Source organism: Crocuta crocuta, unplaced genomic scaffold, assembly GCF_008692635.1.
Source record: "Crocuta crocuta isolate KB4526 unplaced genomic scaffold, BGI_CrCroc_1.0 scaffold289, whole genome shotgun sequence".
Classification (NCBI taxonomy): domain Eukaryota; kingdom Metazoa; phylum Chordata; class Mammalia; order Carnivora; family Hyaenidae; genus Crocuta; species Crocuta crocuta.
In genome coordinates, this window is record NW_027533264.1 from 1,230,094 (window position 1) to 1,242,425 (window position 12,332).

The following is a 12,332-nucleotide window of genomic DNA, read 5'->3' on the forward strand; positions in this document are numbered from 1 at the left end:
TGCGCCTCCCTGCCTGACTGAGTCCCTCTGGGAGGGTGAGAGGCGGGGGCCAGATGTGTCCCTAGTGGGAGGAGAGGGCTGGCAGGCGGCCTGTTATTTCCAATCCAGTGGTCCTTCAAGTGGACAGGATGAGCCAGGGAACGGGGTTGGAGGGCAGCAGGCGGGCTGCAGGGAACACTCAGGGAGAGCTGGAAAATACAGCCGTGGCCTCCAGGCCCCTGGGGGCGGCCCTGGCCACCTCCTCCCCCCACAACCTCCATCCCAAGCCCTCCGAGGTCCCTCTTCACAAAAGAACCACGGAGGAGAAGACAACCATGAACTAGATTCTGTCTGCGCACCAGGATCCTCCAAGCTTAGCTAAGAGCCAGAGAGGGACACTCCTGGGAAAACCTAAGACAGATGTGCAGGGATCTGAGAGGGAGGGCTCCTAAGCTAGCAGCATGCCACACCCCGTGTGGTGACAAAGTCCCCTGTGGGGGCCGAGCTGATGGCTGGGGGTGGGAGGATCCAGAGGGAAAAGCGAGGTCCCTCCCATTGACAGGTCTCAACACTAAAGATTTGGGCCTTACGCTCAGGTGAAAGGGACAGGCACCATCCTGACTCTCTGAATGAAGGGACAATGTCTTGTTCTCTGTGTCCGCAGCTCCTGGCACTGAGCCCGTTTCTTTGAACCGGGCAGGACTTGGTACCCCAGTGTGGGGTCCGGACACCAGCTTCGGGGCCTCAGGTGGGCAAGGAGATGGGTGCCAAGGGCCTGGGAAGAGACTATTCTAAACTCCCAGTTGTGGAGTGAGAGGCTCTGCCCAAAACCCCAAGGGGAGAGAGGCCGGGTGGAGCAGGAAGTGGGCGCTGACTTAGATCAGGCTGGGCCTACCGTGGATGGGGGCGCCATCGATTGCCGTGTCTCCAGGACGACTCTCTTTATGTAAGAACAATCCAATCTCAGAGCCTCATCGCCGCCCACGGAGGTCAGCTGGGACCAGCCAGGTTGCCTCCCAGCCAGCAGGACACCACGCAGCGAGCACCCTCAGCCCGACCTCCTATGATTGAGGGCAGGAGCCACACGTGCTTAACTCCATCGGCAGAGTCTTTGTACATTTAATGGGTCACCCGAGAGCGCATCTTGCACCACGGAGCCACCAATGTTTGCTGAGCCAATGGCCGGTTGCAGAACATCCTTGTCAAGCGTGACCCCTTCCACTCGCTGGCTGCCCCCAGCCTAGGCAAATTCCGCCTCGTGCAATGGACCCCGCTGTGCGAGGCTTGCCCTTCTGGCCCTCGTTACCGGCTGCCTTGTCCTGTGTCTGCTGCCCCCGTGCTTGCAGGGGTGATGGTGACCATCAAGTGAGATAATATATGTGAGGGCCCCAGGAAATGGGCAAGCTATTCAATTTGAATCCAACTAGCACTCGGCGAGGTCTCCTAAGGTCAAGGCACCATGCCAGGCGGCTGGGGGCTACAGATGGGAAGCTGTGACTGCTTCCGTGGGAATCATGGAGCACAGGGGGGAAAACCTCATTAAGACTAATTGGAGAGGCGGGAACCCCAGGCATGCAGAAAGAAACGATGCCTGTTCACTTCTAAAGGCAAGCAGCTTGGTGCGATGCAGAGAACCAGACCCTGGTCGGGACCCTGGTCCAGCCCCTTGCTGTCTAACCCTGGGCACGTTTTGTTAACCTTCTCGAGTCTCTTTTCTCATTATACCTCATCAGGCCGCGAAGTTTTGTGGGATGCCTGCAGCTGGCAGGACCCAGGGCGCCTCTTCCGTGTTCTTCTCCCTATTCCTCCAAACAGGAGTCCAAACTGAGTGGAGCAGGGCTCGCCAAGTAGAAGGGGGGGCTGCTCCCCCAGAACAGCGAGGACTCATTGGAAATTAGCAGCATTGTTTACACGCTACTCGCAATGTGCTAAATACCTTTAACATGTTTGTTTTGAGAAGCAAGTTAAACACAGACTCCTGTAATTTTGTTTACACTATCAATTCATTCAGCCAGCCGCATCTTCCTGGAGACAGAGGCGAACCTGTGTTGAACCATCGCAACCCAAATGAGTGGAGAGGAAGACCGCGGCGTGGGTGTGGGGTGTGGGGCTTTCTGGGTGTGGGGCGTGGGCTTTCGGAGCTGGAGGAAGATGGCACTGGGTTCAAGAGGTCGGGGCTTAGCCTTGAGCCTCACCTGAGGCCTTGTGGCAGCTAAACATCTCCGACAGCAGGACTCTTAGCAAGCTCTGCCCAAGGGCACAGAAGCACAGTGCAGGCCTGCAGGTGTGGCTGGATTCTTCACCCGCTCAGGGGCAGAGAGTGGGGGATGGGGCCGCAGAGCAAGCAGGAGAGCTCACCCCCAGGCCCAGACCTAAGGCTGCCGGAAGGAGGCAGTGGGGAACGTTTTCTATACTCAGAAGCGTCTTGGGAAGGTGTTCCTATTCCGTGCATATGTATAGAAACACACACCAAGGATAGAGATGGTTTATTAATCATTATGATAAAAAAATAGATCTATATCTACATGTACATATATATGTATATATGCAGAAATAAAGGATCAGAGGATATAAAGCCGGGTATTAACAGCTCTTACATCTAGGTGGTAGCATGAAGGCTGAATTTCCCTTTCTTCTTTACGCTTCTTTTTATACTGAGTGTGCGTCCTGTTTGCAACAGGGTACAACACAATAAAGCTATCTTCATTTAGAAATCAAAACACTACTATCATCTGCATCATCGCTAGGATGGCACCCTGGGCTGGGGCTTCTGCTCCGGGCTGCAGGGAGGAGGCTGACGGTGCCTCCCTCTCTCACACGCCAGGGAGAGACAGGCTGGGAGCCCCCACCACTACCCACCCCATCCCATCCCATTCCATCCTCGCCCCTTCTTCATTGCACAGCGGCCGTGACTGCACAGAGCTCTCTGTTGGGGGGGTGGGGGCAAGTCCCCCAAGGCCACCTGGTCGCATGGAGAGTGTTATGAACTAGGGGAGGTAAGGTGGTTGCACCTTTAAAATAGCAACATGTTAACACTCAAGATGAATATATGCAAGCTGAGAAAATGAGTATAACAAGAGATTGATAAAGAGGGCAGGTAGCAAAATGAATGGCTGGTGAGGAGTGTTAATAAAGGAAGAGGGTGTTGCCATTAATTGCTACGAGGTGAGGAAGGCAGGTCAGGACTCCCGGCGCAGGCGGTTCCGGAGACCACGAGGGGCCGGCGGGTCAGGACACCTTGGCCACAGAGCTCCCAGATGACAGGGCTCCCCCAATCCCCATCAGTTCCTGCTGGCTCCTCTGGTTACCCGGGCAGCGGGGGCTGGAGGGGGGGTCTGCCGGCCAGTTGGATGGGGACAGGCAGGGAGGAAGGAAGTGAGGCTCTGTCCCACTGCTCCCCACCCCCCTTCTCCCACTTCTCTCGTCAGTGTCCCTAAAATGCTGGGAAATACACCAGGCCTTCCTTTCACCTGGGTGGTGGCCCTCCTGTCCCCTCCTACTTCCTGCCTGCCTCTCCCATGGTGGCCCAGACCATCCCTGTCCCCAGTGCCAGTCACCTGGGATTGCGAGGGGCCCAGATGGCCTCTTCAAGGTACTGCTGGGAAGGCGGGCGATGCGGCTGCGGCCTCGGGCCGCTCCCAGGGAGTGGGAGACTGAGGAACTGAGGGAGGGAGGAAAGGAAGGTAGGAAGGTCACAGCCACGCCTTGGGACTGCAGGGTAGGGTTGGAGGGGCAGGGCTAGACACTAAACCTTGAGAGCAGGGGTAGGGGCCAAGCACCGGCATGAGTTTCCAAGGCCAGATCTGAAGGCGGGAAGAGGCAGTGCAGAGGAGAGCTTTGTGGAGTGTGGGAGGGAAGTAGAGGTGAGGGGTGGGTGATCTGTTCCCCAGATTAACCAGTGAACACTGAACGTCTCCCTCATGGAGAGGAGCCTGTAGCCTTTCGGTAAAGATGGAAGATACCCTTCCCTTCTGGCACAATCCTGTACCCTGCATACCAACCGCACCCCCCCCACCCAGCCTCACCTCACAATGCGCCTCCTCTTGCGGGCTGAGCTCCCAGGGAAGGAAGATGTTGGTTTGGGGCCTTTCATGGTGAACAGGGGCACAGGGCCGCTGCGGGAGGGAGGGAGGTAAAGGAAGGCAGGTCAGAGGGAACCAGAAAAGGGTGCCAGCGCCTCCTCCCCCCAGCCCCCTGCTTGGCGGGTGGGGAGGTTGGCTAAGATGACCTCTGAGGTTTCTTCCTACTTCGAGGTGGATTCCTCTCCCTGCCTCACTCGGCCTGGGCTGACAGCTGAGTGACAGGCCTGCTCTGGGAGAACATCCAGATGTCAGTTTCTGGCACGTTCAGGGAGCTGCAGTTCAGACAATTTGACCCTTCCACCTGCCCGGCTCTGAGCTTGTTACTGAGAGGTAACTGTAGGAGGGGCAGGGGGTGCAGCGGACAGCCCACACCCTCGGCCCCACAAGTACAAGGTCAGTCTGCCATTTGTTCTTGGCTTTGGACTGTCCCGAGCTGGTCACTCTTCCCCTTTCCTGTGGGTGGAAGGCGAAGGGGAGAGCTTCATCTTCTCACTGAGAAAGGGCTGAGTAGAATTTTCTGAGGATTCGCCTTCCCAGTTCCAGATGCCGGGCTGGAGGGTGAAATCCGGGTGGAAATGGCAGGAGCACGGATTTCTCAGCAGGACTTGGAACTGAGACCGAGCCAGAGAGTACCAGTGATGCAAAGGAAGAGAGGGCTAGGCCCCCTCCTTATTCCTGCTCCCTGGCGGCCGGCCCCGAGAGGGGGGTCCCGTTAGCTCCTGGTGGGCCCGCCGCAAACCAGCACAGAGCCGGCGGCTTTGAAGTACGGACAGACAAGTTAGGGAGGAGTGGCCCTCCCGGGCCTGGGGAGCAACACTGGTCAGACCAAAGGGAGAGAGATGGCAAATGTCCCAGCTCTGAGAGTCGGGTTGGCTTCCACTCTGGGCAGCACGTCTGTCCCTTGCCGACCCCCAGACCCTTGCCCGGAAGGATGGGAGGGAGGCTGGAGGGGTGACCCACCTGGGGATGAAAGGCTGATCCAACCTGCTCGGCTCCTGGGGGACATTCTCCCAGCCAGCGCATTCAAGGAAACCCAGTTTTGAGGGGGGTTCCTCGGAGAGGTCAAAGGTGGCGTTGAGGTCCCGAGAGGGCAGGGCCAGAGGGGTGGAGCAGTTCTGCACAGCAGAAGGGCCCAGGGGCACCCGGCTTTTGATGACGGTGGCGGGGCAGATGCGAGGGGAGTGGCAGGAAGAGGGGGCCTTTCCCCCTTTGGGGGTGGTGGGCCCGAGTGAAGGCTGAGCCTCAGGCAGGGACCCCCTCCTCAGGCAGGGCAGGAAGGACTGGCGCTGGCGTTTGGTCCCTGGCTTAGGGGCTGGGGGGTTGTCTGGCTTGGAGGGGCTCGGTCTCCTCCTCCTCCTCTTCTTCTCTGTGGGCCGCTGGGCTGGGGTGCGGTCGGGCCCTGGGAGGACCCCCAGAGTGTGCATGAGGCCACTCAGTTGCCTTGCCATGGTCCGGGTCACGGGGCCAGAGTATCCTGGAGACCCTGAACACAGAGAAGGCAGGTGCTCAGGGGAGATTGGGGACCAGCCAGAAGGAGGGAGAATTTGTAGGATTGGGGGAGAGAGACACAGGAGCCCCTAACTCCACAGGTCTGCAGGGGCTCCTGTCCACCACTGCGTGACCCAGCAGCTGAGGCCCTGGCCACCCCTCTGCACCAGCTGGGCCGTAGAGAGGGCGCTGATAGAGGCAGAGCAGGGGCTACACTCACCTGACTCTGAGCACAGCTCCAGAGGTGCCTCCCTGGCTGGGCCAGGTGGGCCCGAGGCCTTGGCTCCGGGCTCAGCTTTCTCCTCTTGCACCAGCCGCTGCAGGGTCTCGAACTCTGTGATCATGTCAGGGGTCAGCAGGTTGGCTGCTTGGAGCAGGGAGTATTGCCGCCGCGCCAGGCAAAGCACCTTCAGGGCCAACCTGGAAGGGAGGGAAGGGGATCCCGCCCTTCCTCAGACCTGGCCCCACTGCCCCAGTGGTGAGGGGCACACGAGGGAGGACCCCCTGGCTCCCTCCTGCCCTGCCCCCACACTGTCGCGCTGGCCTCCCCGCCCTCCCAGCTGTGGCCCTTGCCCTGCTACCCCCTTGCTGGAGATGATCTGGTGGTGACAGTCACAAGGACAATGACCTGGGAGGTAGAGGAAGGGCACTACATGGTCTTGGACCGGAAGGTCTGAGTTTCCTCTCAGCTCTGCCCCTTACTAGCACTTGACCTTGAGTAAGTTCATCGACCCAAGCTCCTGCACTTGACGCTGTGTGATCTCAGAGGCACTACTAAACCTCAGTCTCCGCATCCTTAAAATGGGAATAATAACACATACACCTGGCTCTTAGGGTTGGGAAGATGAATAGAATTATTTTATATATAAAGTATTTAAAGAGTGCCTGGCCCATACTAAGCACTGTAAAGTTAACGGTTACTTGTAAAATAAAAACATCTAGCTTCTTAGAACAAGAGGAGATGAAATTAGATACGCTGTGTTGGCTTTGGTTCTGAGAAGACTCTCAAAAATGCATTCAGTCTACTTAATGGTGGGGATCCTGAAAGAGCACGTGTGAATCAATGCGCACTTCACATGCACTGAGGGGCTATTTAGAGGGAATTATGAGGGTAATGCGATTATTGATGTTGTAAATTTAGATTCTAATAAAGCAGATTTCCTTTCTGTGAGTCACACCTCTGATAAAAGAATGAACACAGTTATCTCGGTGGGGCTTACTCATGGCCAATAATTTATCCTCAGGTAGCTCTACCTGCCTGGCCATCTCTGAGCCCCCTCCTCTGCCTTCGGTGTGTGCTCAGGGAATCCAAACTCATTTTGTAAAGCAGCCTCCAGGCCTTTTTGAAAGAAGGCCGGATATAAATTAAAAAGGACACAGCAGAAACTCATTCTACATCTGCCTGAACCACACATTATAAGATTAGACCGCTGAGAAAACTGCACATCTAGGGAGAAATGCATGGGCCTGGATGTCAGGTGACCGGGGTCTCGCCCTGTCCCTCTGGTTGTGTGGCCCTGAGCAGATGCCTGAGTACCTCGTCTGGCAAATGGGGATCTGATCTATACCACGGGTTCCCAACTTAGGTTTCGAGAAACCCATCAGAGGACATTTAAAATGGAGCTCTGCTTTGTCTGTTCTACATATTAAACTTCAGCCTAAGATTTCATTTGAAGAAAGGACTTTGTAGCTAAAAAAAATTCTGAAGAGCCACTGAACCGGAAAATCGAAGATCCACTCAGTGCCCTGGTGGTCTAAGATTCTAAAGTCTAAAGCCAAAGAGAAATGATTTCCCATGATCTGGTTGTTAGGGTGTTTCCAAGTATGGAGATGATCTAGCACGCTCTGCAGCCCCTGAAACATGGGGTCTTCTGTCACATTTTATTAGTGTCTGTTATCGGCTCCACGAAGTAGGGAGAACGAAGACTGTGATTCCCCAAATCATAGCTAAGAGTGACGCACCTTGCTGGGGACCACAAAACCAGAGGCTAAGAAGCAGAAACGAGAGCCCCGGTGTTCTCCCTCCTCACAGCGGGGGACACCGGGCACAGAGACCCTGACTCATCAGGGGGAGCCTTGGGGGCCAAGGGGACATCCTGCCAGTGCATCCTGGCCCCCGCCAGGGCCCCGGGGAGTCAGCAGCAGGAGACAGATAATGAGCCGCTGATTATTCAAGCTGCAGCATTTTTGCTGAGTCGGGAACAGACACTCCCCAACAAGAAATAAAATTAAACAGGCCCTTCTGTCCGGAAGCTTTAAATATACTGCCTAGCGTGAAGCATGGTGGGGAGGCAGGAGCAGGGTTGGCAGAAGCAAAGCTAAGTGGCACGGGATTTATGGTCTAGGGGCCAAGGAAAACCGTACTAGCGGCACCTCTCTATTAAGCACAGAAAGAAGGGTCCAGAATCCATTTCCCTTTGGCTTTGGGTGGTGGTCTGTATTTACTTCTGAGAAGAAATAGCCACCGTCTGTTGACTCAAGAAAGCTGTCCCTTTCTCAGCCCGCCACCCAACTTCTCTTGGCTGCTTGGTTCCTCCTCGAAGAGGACAGACGGGCAGCTCAGCCCCCAGGCTGGGGAGCACAGCACCAGCCAGGCAGCCGTGTCCTAACTGGGCGCTTGCCAGCCAAGTTCCGCATGAAATTTGGTGTTTGGCTCACCAGTTATGTGGAAGAAGAGAGATGACGGGTGAGTACACAGAGTAGGTGATAATCTTAAGTCGCTGAAAGCAGATCAGGGACGATGTTGAGGAAAAAAGACTCGATTCTTAACTAGAGTGGAACCCAGAGCTTTGACGATGTGCTGAACGCTGGCTCCCCAACCCCTCCTGCCCCACCCCGGCCCCATCCCAGAAGGCCGGAACCCACCACCTCCCACCTTGGGCCCCGGAGAAGAGCAAGAAGACACCTACTGCTTAGAAGGGTCCCTGCCCAAGTTCTGTGGTGAGAAGCAGCCCGTGTCTGGCTTGGGCTGCAGGGTCAGATCAGGGGACCTTGGTAGCGGGTGTCTGAGGGTCTGCTCTGGTACCTGGATTGCAACCTAAGGAGGAAGGGAGTCACAGGTAGAGGGTCCAGGATGGCCACCCTCCCCTAGATAAGCAGATCTTAAAATCTTTCACTCCTCCAAGGTGGGGGGAGGGGAAGAAAGAGGGGATATCTTGGGCTGACCAGGTCCCAATTGAGACTCTCTGTCTTGGGCCCCTCCTCCCTCCCTGGTCCCCTTCTGGTTACATGCATGCTCCTCACTTCCAGACACAGGCTCTGACAGAGGAACGCCCCTTCCTGCACAGGATCTGAAAGACCCTTAATGACCAAGAGGTAAGACATCCAGGTAGGGAACCCAGAACTGCAGAGACCCCGTGAGCTGAGGAGGGACCTTGCTTCCAACCTTCTACTAGCTCCAGGTCCTACCTCCTCAGCTGGGTCTGCGTCCTGGTCCTCTGGGGGTGGCTCCCAGTCTGGAGAGTTCCTTTCCCTGGTCCTCCCCACCTGGGCCTCCTCTAGCCGCAGGCTCTCCTCTGGAAGCACTGCAGACCCTCGGTGGAGCTCTGGGGTGCAGGGCTGGCTGGGAAGGCGGGATGGTGAGGGGCAGCTGGGAAGGCTGAGGGGGAAAGGAGGGGGCTTGAGAGGTGGGAAACAGGGCCAGGTGGGGAAAACAGGGAGGGGCGGGGTCTCTGTGGCCCCAGGTGGTAGTATAAGGGATGGATGCCTGGGGAACAAGTGGGCAGTGGCAGAGGGTGAGAGAGGGAGTTGGTGCTTTTCTGCTTTAGGAAACAATAACGCCTGTCTGTTAGTTTCACCTTCTTTTAAATAGTATACGCTTCTTATATGGGCTGGGGGAGTCACTAACTCACCTGACACAAGAATTACTTCCATTCTTGTTTTACTTAGAGGTGCTATTAGGGCTGTCTAGAATGTGCTGTGTCAAATGAGAGAGAGTCCTGGAGGTGACAATCCATGTCTTGTCACCCAGAGTGTCACCTAGAGTGACAACCAGGGTGGTGGGCACTGGCTGGGAGGCCCCAACCCTAGGTGGCAGCACGGAAGCGGGGCAAGGGGGGTTTTCCCTGCTGAGCCGAAGAGCCTAAGTGTGGCAGCAGGACTCACGCATGCTGGGGAGAGCTGGATCTGGGGGACTTCGGGGGGCCTTGGGGTGGTGCCTGGGCTCCTGCCTCGTACATTTGGAGCTTCTCCCTCAGGGTAGCCACCTGCAGTCAGAGCAACGCAGCCGCTCAGAGCCCCAGGTGAGCACAGGAGCTGAGGGGTGGCCACACCCCACTGCTCCTCTCTGGCACCCTGCCTCCCAGCCAAGGTCCCCAGGCAGGCTCCTCACCTCAGCCTGCAGCTGCTGGCAGATGGTGGCATACTGGCTGATGTGACAGTCCAGGCTGATCACATTACTCTTCAGCTGAGACCAGGCGGGGGGGGAGGGGAGAGGCACAAGAGAGAGATTTGTGTGTTCATTCAGAGCAGCTTTTAACGACCCCCTCCGATGGCCATGCCCTGTGCTAGGCGCCTCACTCACATTCCCGAGAAGCATCCTCCCTACTGGGGAAACAGATCAAGGAAGGGCAGCGGCTTGCCTGAGACCACAAGAGGTACAAGGATGCTTTTGAACCCAAGACCCCTGACTGCCTGACCAATACACTCTCACCAGGCCAGGGGCTTCCCAGCAACAGCTCCAGGAGCATCAAGGCTCCTTGGAGGAGGCAGGGACAGCTCTGCTTTTATCTGTGTTACATGTTGCTGTTTATGTTGTTTGGCTGAAAATACTGTCCTGCTGCTAAAAACAAGTCTGAAAAAGATCACTGGCCAGCACTTGGCCACCCCCTTCTGTTGTCTCCCTCTCCCTCTTTTTTTTTTTTTTTTTTTAAATTTTAAAATGTTTTTAATTTATTTTTGGACAGAGAGAGACAGAGCGTGAGCGGGGGAGGGGCAGAGAGGGAGGGAGACACAGAATCCGAAACAGGCTCCAGGCTCTGAGCTGTCAGCATAGAGCTGGATGTGGGGCTCGCACCCACAAACCACGAGATCATGACCTGAGCTGAAACCAAGAGCCAGATGCTTAACTGACTGAGCCACCCGGCTGCCCCTTATTATTTTTTTCAAGTCTGGGGACTGTCCTGACTCTCCCCCAACCGGAGTCTTCCTAAGGACGGGTACTGCATGGCTTCTATCACAGATCTGCCCTGAAGACAGAGGCTGGGGGACGTCTTCCCTCTGTCTCGTCAGATAGAGGAGAGAGAGCTGTGTGGGGCCCATCCCTCCCTCCTCCTGCACCCCTACACCAGGTTGGCCATCTCTGGCTGCCACACACCGAGAGCTTGATCTCTTTGGCCCGGTCGGCGTACTTGAGGGTGTTGTATGTGTCCTCGTAGGCCAGACTGGAGGGGCTGACGGTAGCGATCATCACTGTGCGACAGTTGCCCCCGATGGAGTCCTTGAGCAGACGGGTCAGTTTGCTGTCCCGGTAGGGCACATGAGACTTTCGGCCCTGGGAAGACAGCAAGAGGGTACGGGGTGTGGTGGCCAGACTGGACGGACCCAGGCTGAGACCCAGGACTGGAGGGAAGGACCGTGGGCCCAGGGCCCTCGGACCCCGCCCCGAGGAGGACCCCGGGGTGGTGAGGTTTTACCTTTGCGTCGGCCAGGGCGTTGAGTACGTTGATGAGGGCCAGGAGAGAACGGTTGATGTTGGCACCCTCCCGGAGCCGCTCCCCCTTCGCGTGGGTGCTAGACGCCCGCTCCGAACCAGCCAGGTCAATCAGGCTCATTTTGGCCACTTGAAGGGCCTGAGTCAGACCTGGAACCCGGTCCTGCTGCTTTACGAAGATCTGGGGGGCAGATGGCAGGGGTGAGGGAGTGCTGGGCCTCAGGAGCCCCAGCTTCAGGCTCCCACGCCTGAGGCCCTCTCACCTGGAAGATGGCATGGGAGCGGGAGGAGGTAGCATTGGCATCAGTCGGGTGCTGCGTGCGGTTGCGGTTTCCCCGGGTCAGCATGTCCAGCAGCTGCTCGGCTGAGGTTGGCTACGGAGGAGATGCCCAGGAAGGGGGCTGCGGTCTCCCGGAAGGGGGCTTTTCCCCCCAACAGGAAGAGCCGCTCTTCAGAACCAGTCAGCCCCTTGCTCCCCCCACCCCGCCCCGATCCAGGGCATCTCCAAACTGCCCAGTGAGAGAACCCAGGGGCCTCTCCTGCCACCTGAGCCCAACCCCACACCTGGTGGAAGGACAGTCCTTGCACCACCACGCCCTTGTCGGGGTCCTCGCGGATGGCAAGGGGCCCCTTGGGCTCCAGGAGGTCGTGGATCTGCTCATTGTACACCTGCGGAGAAAGGAAGCAAGGGAGAGGCCTGAGGGGCAGGGCAGGGGCCGCACGCAGGACACCATGCCAGGAGTGGCACTTTGCAGGGCAGTGGTAAATGGCAAGAGAGCAGGACAGGCAGGTTTAATTCCAACACGGTCTCTCTCAGAGCTGCATCGACAGCCCTCTGGGCTCTCAGCGGGCCCCCATCTGCCCACTTCCTACTGCCTTGTCTCCCCACTCTCCCTCCCCACCCCCCATCTTTAGGGGTTGCAAGAACGAAGGGTGAGGCAGCAGGGGCCTGTGGGGGAACGGCCCTACCTCCTGGTAGCTGATGAGCACCTCGAATCGCTTCTCCTCCTGGTGGGCCTCAAGCCGCCTGTACAGCTCCATGGTGGTCAAGTACATGATGCCGGGGTCCCCCTCTCTTCCCAGCATGGTGTGTGTCTTCCCTGCCCCAGTGGCTCCAAAGGCAAACATTGTGG

General features: G+C 57.1%; 1 protein-coding gene across 2 annotated transcripts in view; it reads right to left on the reverse strand.

Moving 5' to 3' along the window:
* Nucleotides 1–2,469: 2,469 nt before the first annotated feature.
* The window catches only part of KIF18B (kinesin family member 18B), a 19,336-nt gene continuing 9,473 nt past the window's right edge, over nucleotides 2,470–12,332 (reverse strand). The window contains exons 3-16 of one of the 2 annotated variants that reach the window (XM_077747765.1): nucleotides 12,169–12,326; nucleotides 11,764–11,868; nucleotides 11,463–11,573; nucleotides 11,183–11,380; nucleotides 10,864–11,040; nucleotides 9,880–9,954; nucleotides 9,654–9,754; nucleotides 8,958–9,147; nucleotides 8,459–8,586; nucleotides 5,770–5,969; nucleotides 5,022–5,544; nucleotides 4,005–4,094; nucleotides 3,537–3,640; nucleotides 2,470–3,314 (exon numbers count right to left, since the gene is read on the reverse strand). In XM_077747765.1, coding sequence (XP_077603891.1) covers nucleotides 3,208–3,314; nucleotides 3,537–3,640; nucleotides 4,005–4,094; nucleotides 5,022–5,544; nucleotides 5,770–5,969; nucleotides 8,459–8,586; nucleotides 8,958–9,147; nucleotides 9,654–9,754; nucleotides 9,880–9,954; nucleotides 10,864–11,040; nucleotides 11,183–11,380; nucleotides 11,463–11,573; nucleotides 11,764–11,868; nucleotides 12,169–12,326 — 2,267 coding nt within the window. In that variant the 3' untranslated portion in view covers nucleotides 2,470–3,207. Of the gene's footprint in view, nucleotides 3,315–3,536; nucleotides 3,641–4,004; nucleotides 4,291–5,021; nucleotides 5,545–5,769; nucleotides 5,970–8,458; nucleotides 8,587–8,957; nucleotides 9,148–9,653; nucleotides 9,755–9,879; nucleotides 9,955–10,863; nucleotides 11,041–11,182; nucleotides 11,381–11,462; nucleotides 11,574–11,763; nucleotides 11,869–12,168; nucleotides 12,327–12,332 lie in introns of those variants that run through there. The other variant, XM_077747764.1, reaches the window with a different exon arrangement.